The 25512-nt window shown below is 57.8% G+C and overlaps 1 protein-coding gene across 1 annotated transcript; it reads right to left on the minus strand.

Moving 5' to 3' along the window:
• Nucleotides 1-6985: 6985 nt before the first annotated feature.
• MCM5 (minichromosome maintenance complex component 5) lies at nucleotides 6986-24873 on the minus strand. The gene is made up of 17 exons (XM_047786428.1): nucleotides 24523-24873; nucleotides 24089-24263; nucleotides 22708-22834; nucleotides 22500-22628; nucleotides 20333-20505; nucleotides 17850-18005; nucleotides 16140-16306; nucleotides 15543-15714; nucleotides 14694-14805; nucleotides 13096-13239; nucleotides 12684-12749; nucleotides 12303-12479; nucleotides 11592-11704; nucleotides 10389-10517; nucleotides 9283-9425; nucleotides 8003-8130; nucleotides 6986-7231 (listed from the first exon to the last, which is right to left on the minus strand). The coding sequence occupies exons 2-17, from the start codon at nucleotides 24253-24255 to the stop codon at nucleotides 7130-7132; spliced, it is 2205 nt and encodes a 734-aa protein (XP_047642384.1). The 5' UTR covers nucleotides 24256-24263; nucleotides 24523-24873; the 3' UTR covers nucleotides 6986-7129.
• Nucleotides 24874-25512: the final 639 nt, after the last annotated feature.

Consider the following 25512-nt stretch of genomic DNA (forward strand, 5'->3'; position numbering starts at 1 on the left):
GGGTGACTGGCGGCTCTGGTTTGGCCAGGACAGAGGGCGATCTGGGATGCAAGAAAAGCCCTACCCATGTTACAGACAAGGAATCTGAGATCCAGAGAGGGGGCAGAGGTGACAGAGCTGCTGACAGGCGTGGATCCTGAAGTCTGGCTGTGGAGTGAGGCGGGTCAAGTGGCTCAGAGACCTGGCTGGGCTGGTTCCATGAGAAAAAAGAGAATGAGAGGGTGAGAGAGGGTGAGAAAGAAAAGGCGGGAGAGGAGTGAGAATTCCCAGAAGGCACTCATAATGTCTCCTAATAAAACCACCCAGGGTTGTCACCTGGACAGTCTTTTCCTGAAAATCTGAGCCTCGATTTCTCATCTGTGAGTTGAGGAGAATAACCTTGCAGTGCTGCTCATTCGTTCAAGCAGCATTTACTGAGTTCCTACCTTGGACCTGGCAGGAGAGCGAAAGTAAACATAGTTAACGTGGGTTATTCGTGGGTGTGAGTCCCTGACACATGGTAAGCCCTGATTAGCAGCCAGTGAGTCTCCTAGACCCCTAGACCTGAAAGACTAAACCCTCCAATGGGTGCTTGATTGCCTACAGAGACAGGGAGCTTACTACCACACAATGCAGTCCACCTGTTAGCAGGAGCCAATGCATGCAGGTTCCTGTATTACTATGAATGTTTAATCAGCTCTGACGCTGTGCCAGGAGCTGTTCTAAGTGTTTTGCATATATGAACCCATTGAATCCTCCCAGCAGCCCTCAGTCCCAGGGCAGGGGTTGGGCTGGGGCAGTCCGTCCAGCACAGGAGAAAGCTTTCCAAGCAATATAGGAAGTGGGCTCTTCCTCCCTCTCTGCCCGGCTTCTGCCTGAGTTGGGGTTCACCTGCCTGAGTGCATCTCGCCTCCTGATTCCCTCTCTGCTTCCTCGGGCAAAGATTTCATTGGCCACCTGGCCCAGACCCTGCAGGGCTCTCTAGGGGGATGGATCTGGCTGAGAGCACCCTCCCAACTGCAGCTAAGAAGCCGGTACCGCCACCCCCAGCCCACCCACCCTGCTCCTTGCACTGACCGGGGAGGCAGCTTCCCAGAGAGTAAGTGGGGCACATGCGCCTTCTGGCTTTTCCAGGCCTCTCTAGCTTCGGAAGCCTGACCTGGGCCCAGGCCTCACAGCCCCTCTGGACCCCAGGACAAGGCTGGAAGCAAGGACAAAATCCTCTCCAGAGCCTCAGGGGCCTGTTTGAGATGAGACCCCGGCAACGAGAGGACACAGACACACAGCCAGCAGGATGACCGTGGGAGGCAACGGCTAGAAGGCAGCCACATGCGGAAGAAACCAAACCTGCCAAGCCCTGGATCTTGGGACTTCTGGCCTCCAGAACTGTGAGAAAATCAGTGTCTGCTGTTTAAGCTGCCCAGTTTGTGGATTTTGTTATGGCAGCCCCAGCAAACCACAACACACACACACACACTCACACACACACCAGCCCTAAATCCAAAGGACCATGTTTCTAGCCTTGTGCTGAGTTTGGGTGGAAGGTTCTCATTCTCAGTCTACTACTCCCAATGGGAGCTGAGCCACCTCCCACTAAAACAGCTCAAGACTCAGAAAGTGGGCGGCGGGGGTGGGAGATCATGCACTGCCCTTGCCAAGTTCCACCGTGGTAACAGCTCCCCCAGCACCAGGCTAGGATGTCCCAAGTGCTCAGTTGAGGTGGCCCATCAACCATCCCCAGAGGCTGCCACACCCTCAGGCCTATCTTTTTTGTTTGGCTTTGTTTTGTTTTTAGGGCCACACCTGCACCATATGGAAGTTCCCAGGCTAGGGGCTGAATCAGAGCTGCAGCTGCTGGCCTATGCCACAGCCACAGCCATGCCAGATCCAGGCTGCATCTGCCACCTACCCTGCAGCTATGGCAGTGCTGGATACTTAATCCACTGAGCAAGGCCAGGGATTGAACCTGCACCCTCAGGGACGCTATGTTGTGTTTCTTTTTGTTTGTTTGTTTTTTTGTCTTTTTGCCTTTTCTTGGGCCACTCCCATGGCATATGGAGGTTCCCAGACTAGGGGTCTAATCAGAGCTATTGCCACTGGCCTAAGCCAGAGCCACAGCAACGTGGGATCCGAGCCGTCTGCAACCTACACCACAGCTCACAGCAACACTGGATCCTTAACCCACTGAGCAAGGCCAGGGATTGAACCTGCAACCTCATGGTTCTTAGTTGGATTCATTACCCACTGAGCCACGACGGGAACTCCACCATGTTAACCCACTGAGCCACAATGGGAACTCCTAGCCCTGCTTTTTGACTTATAAATAGGACGTGCCATGAACTTGGATCCCACTTTGAAATGTTTATGCTTTTTGCAAACTGAATATTAGCCCACATCCAGAACACCTCCTGTGTACCAGACTTCATAAACATTAACCCACGTGACCTTCACATCCTTCCCATTGAGATGGGCACTACTATTATCCCCATTTGACAGGTGGGGAAATCAAGGCTCAGAGAGGTGCAGTAAGTGATCTAAGGTCACGAGCTAGAAAGTGGCAGAGCTGGGATCTGATAGGTGGAAATTGCCATTGTAGCTCAGTGGGTTAAAACAGTGTGTGTGAGGAAGTGGGTTCAATCCCTGGCTTCGCTCAGTGGGTTAAGGATCCGGCATTGCTGTGAGCTGCAGTGGAGGTCACAGATGTGGCTCAGATCTCGTGTTGCTGTGGCTGTGGAGAAGGCCGGCACCTACAGCCCGATTTGACCCTTAGCCTGGGAACCTCTATACGCCAAAGGTGCAGCCTAGGAAGAGAAAAGTGACAAAGGTACGAGCTGATAGGTAGAATGGTTGTCTCTTGAATTTTTTAAAATCCAATTGTTTGTGGTTTTGTTTCTTAAAAGACAGAGAATGGGTTTTAGGCTGCTACTTGGCAAACAATTCTTAAAATAACACATTTTGAATGTACACCGAGTTTATGTCCATTGAATTAAAGGCCAGACTGATAGACTGTTTTGGCAACGCTCTCAGTGTCCAAACCTCTGGGCAGAGGCACTGCCTCACAGCAGCTCATCTGCCCTCTCCTCGCGCACTTTCTCCCAGAGTTTGGACTGAGGTGGGGTACAGGGTGGCTCTCTCAGCAGGAGCAAAAGTTCAAAGATGCAGAGAAGCGAGGGATGGGTGGGGAGCAGGGGCGCCAGGAGAGGCGCTGGGTCATCTGGGTAGAAAAAGGAGGAAACAGAGAAGCAGAAGCCAGAAGGCAGAGAAAACCACAGACGCCCAGCCCTTCCTGGAATTGATCATCTCCTCTGAGCCTGGCACAGGCCTGACGGGACATCTGTCAGCTCAGGGAGCCCTCAGCCACCCCAAGAGCAGACTATTGTCACCTACCTCCTCTTTATAGATGGAAAAAGGGAGGGGAGACTGAGGGACCTGCCCAGTGGAGGAAGACATCTGTGGAAGAGCGTGGGACTCAAACCCAGCCCAGAGTAGGGTCCTTGTCCTCAGATTTCATGAAGACCCCAGGCTCTGCCCCGCCTGATGCTCCTCCCCACAATCCTGGGGCTCCCCAACCTGGAACACAGCCCTACAAGTTCTAAGCAAGAGCCCTACACCCACCTCCACCAGCCACAGCCAAGCTAGCCTCTCCCCCACTTGGCCTCTCAGCACCCAGCCTGTCACAGGGGTGCCATCTGCCCCAGTGGACAGAGACTATGCCCAGCAGTTCTGCCCTGTAGACCAGCACCCCCACCAGGCTGTGACCACAGGACCTGCCCAGTGAGGATGGAGCAGAGGAGGCTGCGTGGTGGGCAGGTTCAGAGCACGGCGGGAGGCGGGATGGGTCTGAACCCTGACCCCGTCCCCACTATGACTCGTGCCTCTCTGAGCCCCAGTTTCTGCATCTGTAAGGTAACAGCAGGCATGGCTGCTCAGAGAGCCAGTGCATCCCAGCTTCAAATGTGGGGTGAGGGAGCTGGAAAATCACCAGTCTGCAGTCTCCATGGCTTGGGGCACCAACCCTCACTGGATGAGGGTGAGATGAGGGAGCACGCTCCTGGGAGGAAGCGCCTCTCCACTTCCAAGAAATGCAAACCCAGCTCTCGGGTGCAAGGTTAACACTCGCTCTGGCTCCAACACGCCCCAAACAAAAGCACAGGAGGCTCAGTCCTGTGACGAACATGGTCACAGCCAGTGATGAGTCTCTGTCTGAAGAAGATGAAAAGGTGAAGCGGGACCGGAAATGCTCAGAGGCTCCCGGGAAGGTCAGCATCCAAGCAAGACAACAAAGACGGGGTGAAAGGTTCTCCACTTATCAAAGCAGAAATGGGCTTTGAACAGGAATGAGTCAGAGAAAAGCAGATTTAGCCTCTCATCTCTCCATTTCCCGGAACGGTGTCTGCAGAGAGAGATTTAAGCAGCTGGAAACTGGTGCACAAAAATACACTTGTGACTCAGCAGTGGCCATACCAAGGCACCAAGTTTTCCTGTTGCTGTTCTCAGAAAGATCAAATCACCTTATTTGGGGTTTTTCATGTTTGTCCTCATTTTTGCATGGTGGTTATTTTTTTTAACACTTTAGTAATTCATTAGAATAAAATGTTTAATGTATATTGGTGCCTTTGTGCTTTGTGTAAGGTTTTACACACACACACACATATATATATATACATATATATTTTTTTTTTGTCTTTTTGTCTTTTTGCCTTTCCTAGGGCCACTCCTGCGGCATATGGAGGTTCCCAGGCTAGGGGTTGAATCGGAGCTGTTGCTGCCAGCCTACGCCAGAGCCACAGCAACACGGGATCCGAGCCGCGTCTGCGACCTACACCACAGCTCATAGCAACGCCGGATCCTTAACCCACTGAGCAAAGCCAGGGATCGAACCTGAAACCTCATGGTTCCTAGTTGGACTTGTTAACCACTGCATCATGACAGGAACTCCCTACATTTATATATTTTGAAATGTCAAATATTTTGTTTCAATGATGTTTTTATTTTTGTGAATTCTACCTTTTTAAAGACTATAGGAGTTCCCTTGTGGCATAGAAGGTTAAGGATCCGGTGTTGTCACTGCTCTGGCTGGGGTCACTGCTCTGGCATGGGTTTGATCCCTGGCCCCAGGAACTTCCATATGCCACAGACACAGCCAAGAAAACAAACAAAAAAACTTTTTTTTTTTTTGCCCCTAGGGCCGCACTCTCAGCATATGGAGGTTCCCAGGCTAGGGGACTAATGGGAGCTCTAGCCGCTGGCCTACACCACAGCCACAGCAATGAGAGATCTGAGCCACGCCTGCGAACTACACCACAGCTCACGGCAATGCTGGATCCTTAACCCATTGAGTGTGGCCAGGGATCGAACCTACAACCTCATGGTTCCTAGTCGGATTCGTTAACCACTGAGCCACAATGGGAACTCCACAAAAAACTCTTACTGGCTCGTCAGTATTAGGCCAAACAATGACCAAAAAACAGGCAATATTGCTTTTCTCCAATATTGCTGTCACTAGCACTTTCAAATGCCAAGGTTATGACTCAGGGCATACAGATCAATGGGAACAGCATAGAGCCCAGAAATACTTAGATACGGTCAATTAATTCACAACAAAGGGGTGGGCGAGGAAGGGGCTGGCGGTCTGGGATTGGCATATGCACACTGAGGTGTACTGGCCAAGGGGCACCTGCTGTGCAGCACAGGGAAGTCCACCCGGTACTCTGTGACCATCTACGTGGCAAGAGAGTGAATACGTGTGATGTGCGACTGAATCACTTTGTTGTGCAGCAGAAGTTATCACAACCTTGTAAAACAACTAGACTTCAATAAACTTAAAAAAAAAAAAAAAAGAAAGAAAGAAAGAAAGAAACAACAAAGGAGCCAAGAATTTACCATGGAGAAAGGACAGTCTCTTTCAACAAACGGTGCTGGGAAAGCTGAGTAGCCCTCACGCAAAAGAATGAAGGAGAACCACCATCTCAGACCACACACAAAACATTAACTCAGGAGTTTACACATGAGGCCTGAAATCATAACATTCCTTGAAGAAAACAGGCAGTAAGCTCGCTGACATCAGTCTTGGTGATAATTTTTTGGATTTTGATACCAAAGCAAAAAAACGAACAAGTGGGACTGCAGCACTAGAAAATTTCTGTATAGGGAGTTCCCATCACGGCTCTGTAGTAATGAACCCGACTAGTATCCATGAGGATGCGGGTTTGATCCCTGGCCTCATTTCAGTGGGTTAAGGATCTGGCATTGCCGTGAGCTGTGGTATAGGTCACAGATGCAGCTCGGATCCTGCGTTGCTGTGGCTGTGCTGTAGGCTGACAGCTGTAGCTCTGATTCTACCCCTAGCCTGGGAACCTCTATACTCCATGGTTGCGGCCCTAAAAAGACAAAAAAAATACAACCTCAGGCCCAGAAGGGTCAGGCGCCTCGCCCAAGGCCACATAGCTTATGGGTGGCCTGCAGGGGAGGCCGGGCCTACCGAATGTGAGCAAGAGAGCACCCCTCTCTTGCTCAAGGCCCGGTGGGAGTCCGTGGCCCCAGATCCAAAGGCCATCAGTGTCGCCATGCTGCCTGCCTCTTCCTGGACACCCACTACCAGCAGCTCACTCCCGTTAAATGCAACCCCGCGAAGGAGGCATGAAGTCTCCCCCATTTACAGATTGAGGCACAGAAAGGTTCAGGGGACCCAGCCAGTCTGATGCAAACCATGATTCTTGCCAGCACACGAAGTGGCCGGAGAAGAGCAGAGGTGAGAACTGACACTCTGTGCACGCCAGACCTTGGGGAACTCAAATTCTCCCCAGCGTCAGCGAGAAGCAGGCTGGACCCCACCGCCGCTGCAGAACCTGAGCACAAAGGTGAGCGCCTCGCCCAGCAGCCCAAGCAGCAGAGGCGGGTCACAAACCCAGGCCTGCAGGCTACAAAGCCTGTCTTTGCCAAGACCCGCCCAGCCGTGAGGGTCAGATAGGGGTGACAGGCCACCCTGTGCCAAAGCCCACGGACATCCAAACACATCATGGCTTTATTACTTCAGTGACTTCAAAAGCACGTTTCTTGGACCAGCAGCCGAGGGAGGTACCTAGCAGCGAGAGTGTGCAGGACAGGGTTCGAGGTGGTAGTGGTGGCTTCCTGCGGCGGGTGGTGCAGCTCACTTGAGGCGGTAGAGGACCTTGCGCTGCATGCGATGCTGGAGCTCGCCCCGCCGCAGCATGAGCTGCAGAACCCTGTGGATGGCGTGCTCCGGGTACTTCTGCAGGACACAGGGTGGGATGCAGGGGTGTGTCTCCGAGGGGGTCCCAAACACCCCTGCTCACAGGGAACCCTCCAGCCTTCACAGCCCACCCCTGGATCCTAAGAAGGGCTCACTCGTCCTGAGCGCCCCCTACGTGCCAGGCCCCGTTCTAAGTCTTCGCACACTTTAACCCATCCCATCCCCCCAACAGCCCAGTGCAGCTGATGCTGTGATCATCCCCACGTCACAGGCGGGGAGAGGCTAAAGTCACTCGCTCCAAGCCGCACAGCAACTACGCAGTAGAGCTGAGATTCAGTTGAGCCCATCTGACTCCAGGCCATCTGTCCAAGCTCCTGACATCCCTAAACTTCTCAAAGTCTCGGTCTGCTCACCTCGAGAGTGGATGTGATACCCCCTATTGCAGAAAACCGCTCTAAGGATCAGGAGATAATGTACAGGAGAGAGAGCTAAAGGCCAGAAACTGGGGTAGCTCCTGATTTCAAAGACAACTTCCCCTTAGCTTCTGGAAGGCCCGGCCCCTCTCAATCGGGTCAAGAGCACGTCCCCAGGGAGCTGGATGGCTCACCCTTTGGCTCTGCGCCTCTCCGCACCCCACAAAGGCCTGCCCCCTCCCCCTAATGCCATAGGGTCAAGAGGGGAGGAAGAGCTGCCCCTTCCCCATCCCAGCTGCTGAGCAACAGGATCTGGGGCTGGGTAGGTGGGAACCAGGCCCCGGGGAGCCCACAGGGCCCCACGCCCACCCCCCACCAGGCCCTAGGGCAGGCCCACCTGCTTGGTGAAGTCCTGGATGATGCTGTGCTCCGACACCTGGGAGCCGATGGCAAAGCGGCGCTTGAGCTGCTTCTCAATGCGGCTCAGCAACTCCTGGTCCTCCTGGCTGGTGAAGCCCTCCACCCCTATGGGCAGGAGGAGGGGGACGGGGACCTCAGTTTGCCTCAGCGGTGTGGCAGGAGGCTTGGAGAGACGGAGGCCTCGAACCCAAGAAGAGTAAGCCAGGCCCCGAAGAGAAAATGAGAGGAAGAGGAAGAGCGTGTTGGGGGACGATCAGGGCCCCACAGAGGAGAGGATGACAGGGACCTGGAGTCAGGGGTGAGGCAGCAAGGGCGGAAGGACACCGCAGGCAGAGGGAGCGGCAGGTGCCAAGGAAATATGCCCACCTCCCTCCCTCCGGGGTACAGGTGCTCCCTTGACTGTGGTGAGCGGAGCAGCCACTAGAGGGCTCTGAGGAGGGCTGGGCAGCCGCAAGATTCCTGGAGTCTGGAGGGGACCCAGCAGTAACCCAGGAGTGAGCAGGCTGCCCCCGAGACCCCATCTGTGAGGCGCCTGGAGCAGCGGCGGCGAGCAGGAGGCTCGTGATTTCCATCTACTGCTGCCAGGTGGTCACCCCTGCTGCCCGACGCCTGCAGAGACCATGGTGTTTCAGCTCCCAGCTATGGAGTGGGTAGCGCCATGGGAGGGAAGCCATTGAGAGGGACTTTGCCACTCCGAGTTGAAATAAGTCCATATGGCAAACTCCTACACAGCCTGCAAAGCCCAACTCCAATTTCACTGCCCCAAAACACACCTGCCCTCTGTGCCCTCAGCATCCCAGAGAGCATCACAGCATCACATCAGCAAATGCCTCACACAGGAAGCCTCGCCTGGGCAGAGACTGAGTCATCTTCACCAAGGGGAGAGCAAGGTGATCAGACCCCACCTACCCCCCCGGCTCCAGCCATACGGGCCCTTGAACATGCCAAGCCTGCTGTTCTTGGGCCACTCGGCCTTTCCTCTGGCTGGAGTGGCCACACCCACCCTCCAGGGAGCCTCATGTCCTCACTCACGCCAGTCCCTGCTCCCTGTCACCTCCTCAGGGAGGCCACCCCCGACCACCTGAGGGCACCCCCATCCCTCCTCGCCAATGCACCTCCTGCTGGAGCTCTTCCCTCCGCACAGAGGAAGCAGACACGGCAGCAAATGCAGAGAAACAGCCCAAGCACTGCGGGCCTCCGGCATGTGTCCCGCCCACGGAGCCCAGAGACCACTTCAAGCCGGTGCCTCCTGCTCACCTGACAGGGTGCCCGACAAGGCGGCGTCCAGCGTGGACACTTGGAAGAGCCTCAGGGCCTCCTCCACGTCCGCCTCCGTGGCGAAGGGCTGCAGCTTCATCTTGCTGAGGGCCTCGGCGATGCGCACGATGGCCTCCAGCTGCCTGTGTGGGAGCAACGGGCCGCCGGGGTGAGCTCAGCCCATCCTCCCTCCCCCGTCCCACCCCAACCTCAGGGAGGTACCTGCCCAGGGTAGTAAGGCTACAGGGGAGAGTGCTGGCTGTCCCTGCGATCCATCTTCCTTAGTGAGGAAACTCATTTCTATTCCAGTACATGGCACCCGGCCAAAAGACATTCCCCAGCCTCTCTTGCACCTAGGTGCTCTGGGTGACTAAGATGTGGCCAGCGAGTTGTAAGTCCAAACACTTTATAGGAACTTTAGGAAGTGGCCTTAAAAGATGGGCCCTTCTTTTCCTTCCTCTCCTGCCACCTGGAATTTGGAGGTGATGGCTGGAGTTGCATCTTGGACAGTGAGGATAAAGGGAACCTGAAGGTGCCCAAGTTGCTGAGGACTAAGGAGTCATTATACAGTGCTGGCTTACATGCCCTCAAACGTCTTTATAGGAGAGGGAAATAAACTTCCAACTCAAGCTACTTTAGATTTTCCCTTACATACAGCCCCATCCACTTCTAACTAATCAGTGCCGGAGGCAGGATTCAAACCAGGTAGGTCCAAGCTCTTAATCGCTATACTCTGTGTGAGTGAGGAGGGTTAAGAGCTAAGAAAGCTGAGCTCCAAACAAGGAAAGCAATTTCCCTGCAGGCACACAGTGGGTGGGCTGGAGGCTAGGCACAGGTCTCCTGACCCCAGGCCTGGACCCTCCATCACCCCCAGGCTCCCCTGCAATGGGGAGTGCTAGATGGAATTCAGAAGAGAGGGCTCCAGACTCCCCTTACTTTAAACAAATCAGGGAGGCCACTGTTTTCACCCCCAAAGGAGCGCTCCCTGCCCGGCAGCCCTGACCACTGCCTCTTAACCCTAACCCTAACCCAGACTTGCTGGGTACACCGTGCCTTGTACATTGAGGCCATCCGCCCAGCCCAGCCCTGGCCCAGCCACCGCTCACCGCACGGTGATGGGGATGCTGGAGCGGCGGTCGCTGTCCCTCTCGTGTTGACGGGCCCCGCTCCGCATGATGATGTACCGGTTCTTGAGCTTCTCTGCGGCCTCGGCCGACAGCCGGGGGCCACACTTCCTGCAAGATGGGGCCACGGAGAGCTCAGAACCGTGACGACGCAGACCCAGGGACCGCTGGGCACCCGACCACCCATCACCCGGGTGATGTAGGGACCCACCCGAACGCAGTGCTTCACCTCCCATCAGAAAGGCACTCAAATCCCTCTACACTTGGGTCTTAGCTCCAGTAAGAGCAGTGGCGGTGTGTGTCCAGAATCTTGATACAGCAGCTAAAAGCGCAGCCTCTGGGAGTTCCCACTGTGGCTCAACGGTCATGAACCCGACTAGTATCCATGAGGATCAGGGATCTATCCTTGGCCTCACTCATTGGGTTAAGAATCCAGCGTTGCCATGAGCTACAGTGTAGGTCATAGGCACTGCTTGGATCTGGCGCTGCTGCAGCTGTGGCGTGGGCAGCTCTGATTTGACCTTTAACCTGGGAACTTTCATATGCCACGGGTGCGGCCCTCTGCGGCCAGGTACCTGGTTTCAAGTCCCGGCTCCACCTCCTGCCTGTGACCTTAGACAAGTTATTTAAACTCGCTTTGCCTGAGCTTCCCCATCTGTAAAACGGAATAATACACAACCTAGGTTCTGGGGGAGGGGTAAAACTCACTTACATGTAAAATACTCAGACTAACATCTGGCACAGAGTACTCCATGTATGACATGATAATGGGCAATCTGTGAGAATAACAGTAATTAAGATTGCAGCTGCCACTTACTGAGTGTTTACATGGTGCCGGGCGGTGCCAAGCACTTACTCATCGTCTTGTGCAATCTTTACAAAACCCCAGACACAACAACCTGGGAAAGCTCAGAGGTCAACCGACTTGCTCAAGGTCACAGTGGGAGCAGGCGTGACCCAGAGTCCACAACGCCTCCCTGGACGTCAGAGTCAAGACCGTCTAAATCCTCCACCCTCGTTACGGAGACGGGGAACCTGAGGCCGAGCCAAAGAGTGACTGTGCCGGGTCGGGAAGGCGCAGAGCTAAACCCCTGAGGGCTTCGTCTCAGGCCTCCTGAGGGGAGCTCTCTCCCACCCCAGGGGAGCCCGGCCAGCCCGCCCCCGGGGCCTGGGGCCCGGACTCACGCGCGGCAGTAGGCGATGAACTTCTTCAGCTTGGCCAGGTCGATCTCGCCCTCCACGGCCTGGGCCTGCGTCAGCGCACTCACGTGCAGAGTGATGACGTGCTTGGCCAGCATCTGGGAGGGGGAAGGGACCCTGATCAGCCCGTGGGCCTTCCTGCGCCAGGTCCCGACCCAGAGGCGGAGCGGGCAGGGAGGGAAGCGCTGCTGGGGCCAGAACAGGGGAGGAAAGGGGGAGGCCCCTCCTTCCTTGGGGGCTGTCAGCTGCTAAGACAACATCCCGGAGACACCAGGCCCTCTCTGTCCCCACAAGGGGCAAGGCTGCCTGCAAACAAGGCTCTACCAGGAAGTCCAAGCCGAGTGGCAGAGGCAGAGGCTCCCTGACAACCCCGAGCCAGGACCGCACTGGGCCTCGCACCTGCAGGCTTGTCCACAACATATAAGCCCTTGAGTTCCTCTCAGGAACTGACCAACCAGAACTGGGCTTCTAGCACCTGCAACCATTTCACACATAAGGGACCGACGCCCAGAGAATGACTGAGCCCAAATCACACAGCACATCGTGCACTGGAGAGCAGGACTCGGGCCCCCTAGTTCGGTGCTCCCAGACCCCCGATCCTGCCTCCTCGGTAGCCAGGACGTCGGGCCGGGCTGTTGTCTGCCTGCCGCCCCGCCCGGCACCGTGGGCCTGGCAGGGGCCGGGGCCCCAACGCACCACGTCCCTCTCCGCGTTGTGCTCGTCCTTGACGATGAAGATCATGTCGAAGCGCGACAGGATGGTGGGCATGAAGTCGATGTTGTCCTCCCCCTTCGTCTCATCCCAGCGGCCGAACACCGAGTTGGCGGCGGCCAGGACGGAGCAGCGCGAGTTGAGGGTGGTGGTGATGCCGGCCTGGGCGGGAAGAGCGGGGGCGGCAGGGGACAGAGGGCTGAGAACGCAGGGTCGCGGCCGGCTCGGGTGTGCGCCCCACCCCGCCCCACCCCACGATTCCAGGGCCACCAGGCTGGGCCAGGTACAGGGCAGCCCGAGGACAGAGCCGGAGCCCAGCGCCCCCGGCACCCCCGGCGGGGCTGGGCTCCCAGGGAGGGCGCTCACCTTGGCAATGGAGATGGTCTGCTGCTCCATGGCCTCGTGGATCGCCACACGGTCGTCTTCACGCATCTACGAGGGGAGAGAAGCGCCCACCAGGCTCAGGCGAGGGGTCGGAGAGCAGTGGCTGCAGGGAAACATACAGCAGCCACCCCTCCCGAAGCCTGAGCCTTGTGCCAGGCCACTGGCATGATCTGGGGCGCCTCGAGACCCGGGACAGCTGTGTGGGCTCGGCTCTCCGCCCCCTGTTCTCCAGGTGCAGAAACTGGGGCTCAGAAAGGTTCAGCTACTTCCCTGTCGTGACGGGGCTGAGGCCGGAATACAAGTCTGCAAGTCAAAGGTGGCTCCCGCTGTCCAAGCCCAGAAGGCCGCATGCCTAGCCCACAAAGGTGCCACCGCCTCACCGTGCCGGGCTCACCTTGTCAAACTCATCGATACAGACGACACCGCCATCGGCCAGGACCATGGCCCCGCCCTCCATGATGAAGTTCCGGGACGAGGGGTCCCTCATCACCGAGGCAGTCAGGCCAGCCGCGCTGCTGCCCTTCCCAGACGTGTACACCTGGGGAGGGGGACAGGAGGGTCAGGGCCCCACCCAGCTCCAGCCTCCGCTGCATCACTAAGTCCAGGGGCCCCGGGAGCTGGGGCTCACCCAAGGTCACAGACCACGGCTGGCTGCAGAGCAAACAGATCTCCGAGTGCCTCCGCTGCTGGGGAAGCCGCCCCAGCCCCAGCCTGGCCTGGAGGGTCTCCCTTGAGGGGTGTTCACAGCCACCCCTCACCTGAGCCCCAGGGCAGGACTCACAGGAGCAAACGGGGGCCCAGAGGGGACACGCTTCCAGGGGGCCTCAGGGCTGGTGTGGACTCCTGACCCCCAGGAAAGGCTTCCCTCAGCCCAGGTCCCTTGCCACCTGTGTATGGACCTGTAAGCCACCTGCTGCCACGGAGCCCTTGAACTGTGGCAGAGCCAACGCGAGAGGTGCTGAGGTGTATAAAACCCACAGGGTCTCCAGCCTTGTGCCAGAGTGCAAAGCACCTCCTTCGTGCTCTCTCATATGAAGCCACAGGTGGAAAGGACATTCCTCCCACAGCGGGTTAGACGGGTTACTAAGATCTCACCAGCTCCTTTTAGGAGGAAATGCACAGCCGCGACTTCTGTTCACACCCATGGTCCACGTGTCTCCCCCGGGCAGCAGGGGCCCCGGCTCGGCCCCCCTCGCGTCTGACCAGAGACCACGCCTCCCCCACACAGCCTTACCCTGCGGACCACGGGGTTGCCTGCGCCCTGCTCTGACCCCCCAGACCCGCTCGCCACCACACAGGGCACCTGGCTTGCTGGACATGGGTTCAAAGCCCCTCACTGGCACCTACAAGCGGTGGGACCCTGGGCAAGATACTGCGCCTTCTGTACCTGTTCCTCATCCATAAAACAGCCTAACAGGACCCACCACCGAGCTGAGACGAGCAGGCAGCGAGTAAGCACACAAAAGCACTGTGAGCAGCACCTACACCTTGATCTCGCCCACGACTGCTACCGACGATAAGATTTAGCGGATGGGAGTTCCCGTTGTGGCTCAGCGGTAATGAGCCTGACTAGTATCCATGAGGACGCGGACTCAATTCCTGACCTCGCTCATTTGGATCCCATGTTGCTCTGGCTGTGGCGTAGGCTGGCAGCTGCAGCTCTGATTTTCCCCCTAGCCTGAGAACTTCCACATGCTGCAAGTGCAGCCCTAAAAAGCAAAAAAAAAAAAAATAATAAAATTTTTTTAATTAAAAAAAAATAAGAAAGACTTCACGGACAGACAAACCGAGGCTCAGAGAGATTAGGCGACTTGCTCCAGGCCCACAGCCCACCACCGGCCAGGCTGTGACGCAAACCCCTTCCAGGCCAGAGCTCCAGCCACACCTCGGCACTCGGCCGGTCCCCTTCCTCCTCCGTCCCCTGCGGCCCTGCCCACAGCCTTCCTCCCTGCAGGGCAGCCGAGGCGGACACAGGTGGTCCTGGACACTCACCCCGATGGGAGAGCACTTCTCCACAAACTTCAGCAACTGGGACTTGGCCGTCCCCGGGTCCCCCAGCATCAGCAGGTTGATGTCTCCTCGGCGAGTGAGGCCGTCGGGGAGCCTGGGGGAGGACAGGCCGGTGGGGGGCGGGGCCGTGTAAGCAAGGTGGGAATCCAAGGGCTGGGATCCAGGCTGGTCACAGCGGCAGCTGGCAGTCAGTACCCACCCTCATCCCCCACCCCTCCACCCAGACCTGTCAGGGAGGCAGGGTTTTGGCCTGAGAGCCACATTCAAGGCCAGTTCACAGCCAGCCGTGTCCCCCACACTTGCCTGTGGTGACCTGCCTCCCTGGGCGGGGGTCCAAGGAAACGGCACTTAGAGCTGGACTGGGGCACATTCGACACCTGACAGCCACCCCTCTCGGCGGGAAAGGAGGAGAGAGAGGGAGCCTGGGGGTCGTGCCTGATACAGTGGTGTGGACACAAGGGCAGGCTCATGGCCCTTTAGCCCTCGGTGCCTCGATTTCCTTGTTTATGAAACAGGCTGGATCACGGCTTCCTCACAGGGCTAACCTGGGGACAGACCCGGCTGCAAACGCAGAACGCCCGGTATGCGCAAATCACTCAGCAGCCGGCAGCTGCTGGCGACAGTACTACTCTCTCTGCCTCCTCCAGAGTTTCCAAAGGACACACGGTGTCCTCTGAGGGCTAGTTTTCACCCATCTCATTCCTGCAGGGCCTGGGGCTGAGGGCCGTGGGCAACCAGAAAGCAGATTCGAGTCCTGACCACCTGGCAGCTGTCCTCCAGGGGGCACGTCACCCGCCCCTCCACCAGACCTGGGGGCGCCTGGACCCCCACCTCTTTCGGGAACCCCCGAAGAGCAGGCAGGCGATGGCCTTCTTCATGTCCGTGCCCCCGAAGATGGAGGGGGCGATGCTCTTGGAGACGACCTCGTAGACGTTGGGGAGGGCGGCCAGGCGCCGGAACTCCTCCTCCTCCTGCGGGGTCACGGCCCCGGCAAAGCTGCGGCCTGGCGGGCAGACGGAGGATGGTGAGCGCCGGGAGGAGAACTTGCCACCACCCTGGCCAGGGCCTCCCGGAGGGCAGGGCCTCCCGGAGGGCGGGGCCAGACAACAAGTGTCAGCCTGAGACAGTGACCCCCGTTCTCCCCCTCAAGGCTGGGCCTGTGTCCAGGGTCTAGGGAGAGAGAGGAAGAGGAGTGTGGGGGCCGGGGGCGGGGGGCGTCTGAGGAGTTAGAGGGACCACAGAGACACCTTCCATCTTGGGGGTGCTGGGGGGCTGATGTGGTGTCTGGTTATGACAGCATGGCTCACCCCGGCTGCCGCAGGGGGGGAGAGTGTGGGGCTAAGGGTCGAGACAGGGGACCAGGAGGAAGCCCACCAATAACCCAGGGGAGGGAAGACAGGGGCTCGGCCCAGGGTGAAGCCCACTCACCAGAGCCATCCGTGTCCACCTGGATGCCCAGGACCCGGATGTAGGCGCTCCGGATGCCCACGCCCACCCTGTCGCGGCCCCTGTTGGAGGTCAGGCCAAACTTCTTGATGGAGTAGATGCCCATGATGGTGACCCTGTTTCCAGGGACGACCTTGTCACACAGGTACCTGAGGAGGATGGGGAGGGAGGAGGGAGGAGGTGAGAGCCAGGTGGGGACAGGGAGTCCCAGCTCCACCTGCCCCGTTGCACCTGCTGTCCACCTTAGCATCTCGACCAGAAGCCTCACGACCTGAGCTGGCTCCTGGCCCTGAGCCTCCAGGACCCTACCCCTCTCACCCCAACCCAGCCCCCTCGCCCGGACAGCCCAGCTTCCAGGAAGGGGACAATCTCTGGTCATGGTGGCAGCCTGACCATTTGGCGGCCTTCAGGAGCTCCTTTGTTGCGCTGGATGGAGTTGGAGGGTCCACCCCTGTCCCCCGGGCGCCGCATCTCCATCTGGTCTGCCCGGCCCCCTGGAGGCAGCCTTCCTCCTCCCGCCCTCCCAGCCCCCCTGCAAGTGCCGCTCCCCACCTCTGCCTCTACGTGGCTCCATGGGCTCAGCCATTTTGCCTCTGGACTTTTACCTCTTCTTTTAAAAACAAGATATTGAAGCAAAGAAGCCTCTGAGCCCCTCAGTCAGTGCAGCGTGGAGAGGACACTGGGGCGTTTATCTGTCCTCTGCCACATAGAAGCCGTGTGACCTCAAAGAAGTCATGGCCCCTGTCTGAGCTTGGGGTGGGGGGGTGTACCCGGACCTGCTAGGCTCTTGTGGGATCAAGTGAAGTGACAGGACCAAAAGTGCTTCAACACCAGAGTCACATCTCCTGAAGGACCCGTGGTCATGGCTGTTGTCAACGTACTACGACTCCTCTCCTCCTGACCTCGCTTCTTCATCTTTGAATAACCTGGTCACCGACCACTTAAGTAACCCAATAAACACCGACACTTAACTGTGCCAATGAATCACGCTCAACACTTGACACATTTTCCAACTTAAATCTATCAGCTGCCTGACAAGAGGTTAAAGGCCTATCACTGTCCCCAGTTGCCTGGTAAGGAGACTGAGGCTCCGTGAGCTCCTCTAACTTGCTCAGGAGTCGGCCTCCTACCCCTTCCACTGTGGCTGAGGAAGCCCTAGGGATCCCCTCCTCCAGAAAACGGGCAGCACAGGCCACCTGCACGCGACGTTGCGGTATGCGAGCCCAGGTGAAGAGCCCCAGCCAACACCCCCACGCCTTCCTCCCAGGTCACCACGAGGGGACCAGGCCCACCCAGCACCCTCTCCCCCTTTCCAATCTCCCACAAAATCCAAGGAAGAATCTTAACGGGAAGTCTGGGCGGGTGTCAGGCTAGGAAGGGCTCCACAGCAGCGGGGTGTCCAGCTGGGCCGCCTCAGGCCCCCCAGCTCTCAGGAGGCTGCAGAGACTCCCCAGGCAGAACACAGGCCCCCAGCCCGGCTCCTCCCCCACAGAGCCAGTTACAGGTCCTCGTCTGCAAATAGGGGCTGACTGGCCCCTCAGATTATGGGGCGACGAGGCGAGAGGAAACTTCGGGAAGTGGCAGGCACAGGGCTAGTGTTCCATGAGCAGCCACCCTGCCCCTGCTACCCGCTGCACTTGGCAGGCCGCAGGCAGCACCCGACTCAGCCCGCCCCTGCAGCTGCCACCTCACCTGTCGCAGTAGAGCTGCATGTGTCTGGGCATCTCGCCGTGAGGCACCGCGTCCGGCAGCTCCTGCAACTTCAGGGTCTGGAAGTCCACACACTTGCACTTGTCGGGCATGATGAAGTACGGGTCCAGCGGGCACTTGGGGCGCCCGGCCTGATCCCTGGACAGGGAGGGGAGGACAGGTCACCAGAGCTGCCCGCGAGCCCCGCGCCCAGGGAGTCCACTGCAGGAGTCGGTGGCCGGACTGGCCCGCAGCAAGCTAGGAATCTCTGGGACAAGCTGAGAAAGGCCCTAAGGCGGGCGGCCAGGCGGGACATGCCCCACGTCGGGCATGAGGAAACCTGCTCCCGCCCCAACCGAGCATGTCCAGTGACTTGCTGGGAGACAGACAAGTCGCACCCCCAGTGACCCCCAGCAGTCTCAGGTGTCCCCACAGGTGAAGAGGGGCCAGATAGCCAGCGACCCTTCCAAACCCCCCTCAAATCCCAGGACCTCCCAGGGAGGGTCTGGGCCCCTGGAGACCCTGCTTGGGCCTCCAGGTGTCTCTGCTCCTCTGCATAACCAAGTCATTCTCCCAACGTTCCAGCCAAGCACCAACCATGCACCGGGCGCTGTTCGAGGTGCCAGGGACCCAGCCAAGAACAAAAAGTCCCCACTGTTTTAGAGCTCGAGTTCGGCGCAGGGGAGGCTGCAGAGCTCCAGCACAGAACCACGTAACATAAGACAGAGGTGGGGGTTCCCACCATGGAACAGCAAAAATGAATCTGACTAGTATCCATAAGGACGCAGGTTCAATCCCTGGCCTCACTCAGTGGGTTAAGGATCCAGCTTTGCCATGAGCTGTGGTGTAGGTCACAGCCGAGGCTTGGACCCTGCGTGGCTGTGGCCTGCAGCTGTAGTTCCGATCTGATCCCCTAACCTAAGAAATTCCGTATGTTGTGGGTACGGCCCTAAAAAGACAGGAAAAAGACAGAGGTGCCATCAGGGAGATGAGTGTGCCCAAGTGCGGGGATGTGCACCCCAAGCCTGAGTCGGGGGCAGGGAGGCAGCCCTGTGAGGCGACACTGGAGGAGAAGAGCTGAAGGAAGAAATGAGGGCACGGACTGTGGAGCTCGAGGGAAGGGAGGTCAAGTTCAAAGGCCAGGGGACAGGAGCATGCCGAGTGTGTTCCAAAAATGGGCAGGTGACAGCAAGGCTGGGTGGAGGCAGCAGAGGACAGGAGGCGGCAGGGAGCCGGGAGCACGCAGTGGAGGGCTGTGCTGGCCTAGATGGAACTTGACTTTGGGCGAGATGGAAATGGCTGAATCCCGGGCAGTGTGAAGGGTCGCCTGGCTGTGGGGGTGGGGGGAGAAGGGACTGGGGGACGAGGGCGGGCAGACACGGCGGATGAGGTTGAGGAGGTTCCTGCACCGCCAGGTGAGGGATGACAGCCATGTGGAGCAAGCAGATGCATAGGAGGTGGTGAGAAACCCTCTGATTCTCCACGTACAAACTTAAGAGCAGAGCCAGAAGCACCTGCTGACTGTTTGGAGGCAAAAAGGAAAGAAACATCATGAGACCAAGGATCTGGGCCTGAACACCTGAGAAGATGGCCTTCCTGTGTGAGGACAGGTAGGGGACTGCGGGAGGGGGGCTTCTGAGATGGGACAGGATCCCGCAGGGTGGGACACGGGGCATGTGTGAATCCGTGATGCCCGTCAAGACACCCACGCAGGGAGGTCTGGCAGGCAGCCAGGTTTGGGTCTGGAGGTCAGTGGAAACACACGTTCCAGTGTCCTCTGCCCCTGGACGATATCCAAAGCCCGAGGTCCCCAAGGAGTGACTGTAGAAAAAATCGGGGTTGAGGAGTTCCCATTGTGGCTCAGAGGGTTCTGAACCCGACTAGTATCCATCCTCACTCAGTGGGTTAAGGATCCGGCGTTGCCGGTTAAGGATCGGGTCCCACGTTGCTGTGGCTGTGGTGTAGGCCCCCAGCTGCAGCTCCGATTTGACCCCTAGCCTGGGAACTTCCGTATGCCATGGATGTGGCCCCCAAAAAAGCAAAAAAAAAAAAAGGTGGGGCTGAGGCCTGAGGTCAGGAAGCTGAGGAGGACTAGCAGCCAGAAAGGGTGGGGTCCTTAAGATCAGGCGTCAGCCATCGTTTTCTGTAAGGAGCTGGAGAGAAACATTTTCGGTTTTCTGAGCCAAGAGGCTTCAGGCTGTGCCTCTGGAGGGAGTCCAGCTGCAGTCACAGGCATGGGTAGGCGAAGGGGCCGGGCACGCGCTGGACCGGCCCTGCAAGCCAGGGTGCCTTCGAAGGCTCCAGATGGACTCCCGACCCGGCTCCCTGCACAGGTGGTGTGGGCTCCCTGGAGGGGACCGCTGTCCCCATCCCAGCTCTCCCGCTGCAGGTGGTGCAGGCCGAGTCCCCCACTTCACATCTCCACTCGGCGGTCACCCCGTCACCCCCACGCCCCCCCCCCCCAGAGCCACGCAAAGCCCACTCACGTGTTGCACTTCCTGGGCAGGGCGTAGCCCTCCAGGCCGGGGCGCATGGCGATGTTGGTGAGGGTGTTTCGGCAGCTGCGGCACTGGATGGAGATGCGGGTGGCCTTGGCGCGGACCCCGGAGGCGGCGATGACGATGCCCGGGATCTTCACCAGGTGCGACATCGTGTCCGACTGTAACAGAGCCACAGGGAGGGTGGTGGGCTCCGGGGAGCCGGCGCAGCTGAGATCGTGCATGCAAATCTCATCTTTTCTAGAGTATCCTGAAGTATTTAGGGATAAAGTGCCAAGCCTGGAACTTAACTTAAAATGCTTTAGCAGAAAAAAGAAGAAAGCAAACACCGGCAAAATAGGAACACCCACTAAATCTCGGCAGATGTAGGTAGGATTCACTGCACTATTCTCACTGCTTTTATATGTGCAACTTCTTTATACCAAAAAAGCAGAAAACAAGAAAACTTCCTTTCATCACCTTTTCTTTCCCTTTCTAGGAAGTTTCCTGGGACAGACAGGTAGGCTACAGAGTCAAGCCGAAGAGCCCTCTGGAGTGAGGGAGAGGGAGGGGAGCAGGAGGGGAAAAAGGAGGAAGGAGGCTGGCCCCCCATAGGTGAGGCCAGCAACACGTGTGGCTGCCATGGCCCAGGGGACATCAGAACTGCTGACACCCCCAAAGGTCTTGTTTTCTGGAAAACAATCGGTAGGCTGCAGGAGTCCCAGCCCCCCAAGACCCCAGGGTTGAAAAGGACAGGGGCTGCTACCCCTGACCAGCAATCCTTCTAGAAGACTCCTCCTCTATTACAGAACTCCTGGCACCGAGGCAGGCCGTTCCCCAGGTTTTCCAAAGAGTCTGAGGATTGGAAGCTTGTCCCGTGTGAGGCTGAGGTTTGCTTCTCTGAGCAAACGGCTGCCCCACAAAACAAGTCCAATGCACCTGCACACAGGCAAACGTGGGATGCTCCGTTTAGCTCCACACTAGCTCATGGGGGTTCCCCTGGCGCTGGGAACAGAGGTGGAGCCGACAGGCTCGGAGGCCTCGAGAGCTCACAGCCCAGCCCTGCTTCTGGCACAGGCCTGCCGAGGTCCTAACCAAGGAAGGCTTGACAGGGACCCCAGCCCAGCTGCAGGCCACAGGGATTCCAGCGAAGACCGGGGCATGGCCTTCTGGTGAGTGACACGGAGCAGGGCACGCTCTCTGGGCCCCAGTGCAGAGATCACCAGGCTCAGCCACACACATTCCTTCACTGGCTTCTCATGACAAGCTTACGAAAGAACCACCATCAGGCCCTCACTCCCTCCTCAGGAAGCTCTCCTGCCTTCGACTCCTGCCTGTTCTGTTTCTTTGTTTGCTTGCTTTTCAGTACTTGTTGAACAAAACAGATACAGGGCTGGCTGGCGGACTGGCTGCACCCAGCTCTCCTGCCGCCTCATCACTCTCTCGCCACAGGGGCCGTCCTTCCCTCGGCCTGGAGCACAGCCTGCCCCTCGTCTCGCAGGCTCTGCACTAGCTGTGCCCCTCCCCTCTCCCCCCAGGAATGTTCTCACCCTCAGGTCTCCACTCAGCCGCCCACTCCCCAAAGCAGCCTCCTCTGTCTTTTCCAGAGGGGCCCCCACATTTTCTGAGCATGCTCTTGATTGCTCTCATTGCTCTTAGATCATCTAAAGTAACTGTTGGAGTTCCTGTTGTGGCTCAGTGGTTAAAGAATCCATGAGGTTGTAGGTTTGATCCCTGGCCTCACTCAGAAGGTTAAGGATCTAGCGTTGCCATGAGCTGTGGCGTAGGCCTGCGGCTACAGCTCCAATTAGACCCCTAGCCTGAGAACCTCCATATGCCGCGGGTACGGCTTTAGAAAAGACAAAAAAGTAAATAAATAAATGGATAATGTTTCTGGGTTTACTCGGTCTCCTCTGGGTGGACGGAAACTGTGAGGACAGGAGACAGCCAGTCGTGGAGTTCACCATTTTCTCTCCAGGACGCAACTCATGCCCTGCTCACAGGAGGACCTCAACAAACATTTGTCCAGTGAGCTAATTTTTCAGAGGCGGAAACAGGCTCAGCACAGTTAAGTGAGTTGCTCAGCATCACACAGCTGGCACCTGGGCCTGTCTCTGCAGCCCCTCTGGACACGCAGCAGCCACTGTCCCCCTGCAACTGGCCTGAGTGGACCCACCTTCAGGCTCCGGATGCTGGACGGGCTGGCATCCGACTTGAGCATGACCTGGATGTCCTGGAGCACCTCATCGCCAGTGGGCCGGGGCCGGGTCACCTCATCAGCCACCTCCTTGGCAGCTTCCTCCAGCTAGAGCGGAGGAAGGGGACAGGCTGTGAGTGACGAGAGAGGGGCCAGCCCTGGGTTTCAGGGATGGGGCCTCACTCACCAGCTGCAAATGCTCAGCTGGCTGCTTGTACAGGTAGTCGGCCAGGTCCTCGTCGAAGCTGGCCAGGTCCTCCATCTCCACCTCGATCCAATACTCCCCCAGGTTATAATGCCGCTTGAGTTCATCCCTGGGGCGGAGGGCAGGGAAGGGCACAGAGGAGACCACGCTGGCTGGGATGCACCCACACCCTGAGTCTGCCCGCACCACTGCCCTGCCACTCCGCTTCCCAAACACCCAGCTAGCTCCAGGTGGCTCTGCTACTTAACCCTCCGCTGCCTACAGAGGCATCCTCCAAAGAAAGCTCAGTGGACGTGGCCCAAGAGGAAGGATTCAATGCTCACAGAAAGAATTCTGCGTACAGGTATCTAAAAGACCCTCCCTGCAAACCAGCCCTTTCACTGGACTCTTTAGAGCCTTGAACCTTCTCTTGGAGACAAACGAGGCAAACGGCTCAAACTTGGAGCTTGAAGGCAACAGACACTATGTCTTAGCAACCACTAGACTCTACAGAGCATCCTATGGGACCAGTGTCACATTTGGGGACCAATGACCTACAGAGAGCCTGCTTTCTGGCAGCATCCCTTCTGCCTTATGTGAGGAGCCGTGGACAACACCAGCCTGGCCCCAGAGCCCCTGGCTGTAACAGGCCACACGGCTCTCAGGCCCTGCCTGCAGCTGTCCTAGCTGAACTGCCTTCCACACCTGACACCCTTCTCTCAGCGCAAGGTCACCTCAAACTTCAGCTCCCCTGGCAACCTCCCCTAACACCACTTGCAGGCTTCTTCTTTGAGGCAATTACCACCTGCAATTTATTTTGGGGCCCCTATGCCTCACCCCATGACCTAGAAGCTTCTTGAAGGTAAGCAGTATGAATCGTTTGATCTTTACATCTCAGGGTCTAGATGGTCAATGTCAACTGGTGGGTGAATAAGGGGAGGCGGGAGTGGCTATGCCCGTCTCACTGATGAAGAAACTGAGGCCCGGAAAAACCATCACTGGGAAGGCACTCAGCTAATGATGGATCAGACCCAAGCCAGGACCTGCAAACTCACGTCCTCTGCATTTTATGGGCCTATGAGGGTTTGGATGATTGAGTGGAATGAATGAATCTATGAATGAAGTGAATCACAACCGCCATCTTCACCTTTTGCGCCCACAAACAACTTGGTTTACGAGGTATGACGGACATCCCGTGGAAGGACAGTAAGAAATAAAAGAGAACAAGCCCTGGAAAATGAACCAAAGGACCCAGGTAACTCACTCCAAAGCTAACGTCAGATGTGAAAAGCATAAAACCACATCCGCCGGGGTGCGGGTTCCAGGGAGCGGACAAAGCACGGCTGGACCGCATCTCCCCCTCCCGCCCGGCCCCAGCTCGCACCTGTACTTGAAGGTGAAGCCGGTGCGGTCGGTGCCCACGCGGTACTGCCGCAGGAACTCCTTGAAGCGCCTCTGCAGCTGCGACTTGCGGGCCTGCCCCTCATCGGCCGCGTTGTCCCCGCCGAAGCTGTCGCTGTAGAAAATGCCGGGGTCGTCGAAGCCTGACATGACTGCACCTGGAACAGGCACAAGAAGCTGGAGGAGGCTGTGGGGAAGGAGGGGTGTGCCCTCCGACACCAGGGTCCTCGGCTCGGAACGCGGGGCCGGGCGAGGTCCGAACGCGGGGCCGGGCGAGGTCCGAACGCGGGGCCGAGCGAGGCCGGCTCCTCTCCCGGACCCTGACCCAGTACTCCCAGGAAAAACCCCTGCCCGGCCCTACTGCGCCCCCGTAGGCCCAGCTCCCCACTACCCACTCCCCAGCCCCGCGGGCCTCACCTCTCCCTTCCCGCGCTTCCCGGAACCAGAGATTCACAAGCCCCCACGGTCCTCCGCTGAGTTTCGCGGGAAAAAATAGACGCTGCGGTTTGGACGCCGCGGCTGCTGTGCCCTCATTGGTTCGCCGGGGCTGCGCGACCAGCGATTGGACCGCTCTGCGCCCGCGGGTCCCGCCCCCCAGGGCCGGCCGCCGAAGAGGATTGGCTGCGGAGGCCTCCTGGCCTCCTTCCGGGCTCCATTTTGCTTGCCAAACAATTTGGCGCGAAACTGATCCGGAGGATGCCGCTGAGAGCGGCGCAGTGATGGCGGATGGCCGGGGCGGGCCGGGGCGGGGGCGGGCGAGGGGGCCGGACAAGGGATGCTAGGCTCTTTTGTGTACTCTTCTTAAAAGTCTGGGGAGGAAATGACCCTTTTCTGAGCTAAGGGGCGGAGGAAGCCGTGGGTCCCTGAGAAGTAAGCTTGCCAATGTGCGCCTGCTGCCCCCTAGCAGCTGGAGGCAGCAAGGCCCACCTGCTCTCCCCGTCCACACGTTTCCACAAGTTGGAGATTAATCAGAAGTTAAGTCACCTCTGGTCTCCTTTAACCAAAATTCAAGCTTGGGACTCTAGGGATGTTATCTTAGACCCAAGTGGTAATTTTTTGGTTTTTGGTTTTTTTTTTTTTTTTAGGGCCGCACGTGGGGCATATGGAAGTTCCTAGGCTAGGGGTGCATTGGGAGCTGCGGGCCTAGCCACAGCTACAGCAACGTATCCCAGCTACGTCTGCCCAGAGCTTAGGGCAACGCTGGTTGCTTAACCCACTGAGGGAGGCCGTGGATGGAACCCGCATCCTCATGGATACTATTCAGGTCATTACTGCAGAGCCACAAGGGGAACTCCCAAGTGGTGATGTTTTTTTAATTGCGGAAGAGTTTTCATTATTTGGCATTGCTTAAAATTTGCAAACATTCATGACCAGATTCCCAGACTAACTTGAAAAATGGGGAGATCT

This window comes from Phacochoerus africanus, chromosome 7 (genome assembly GCF_016906955.1).
Source record: "Phacochoerus africanus isolate WHEZ1 chromosome 7, ROS_Pafr_v1, whole genome shotgun sequence".
In the NCBI taxonomy this organism is placed as follows: Eukaryota; Metazoa; Chordata; class Mammalia; order Artiodactyla; family Suidae; genus Phacochoerus; species Phacochoerus africanus.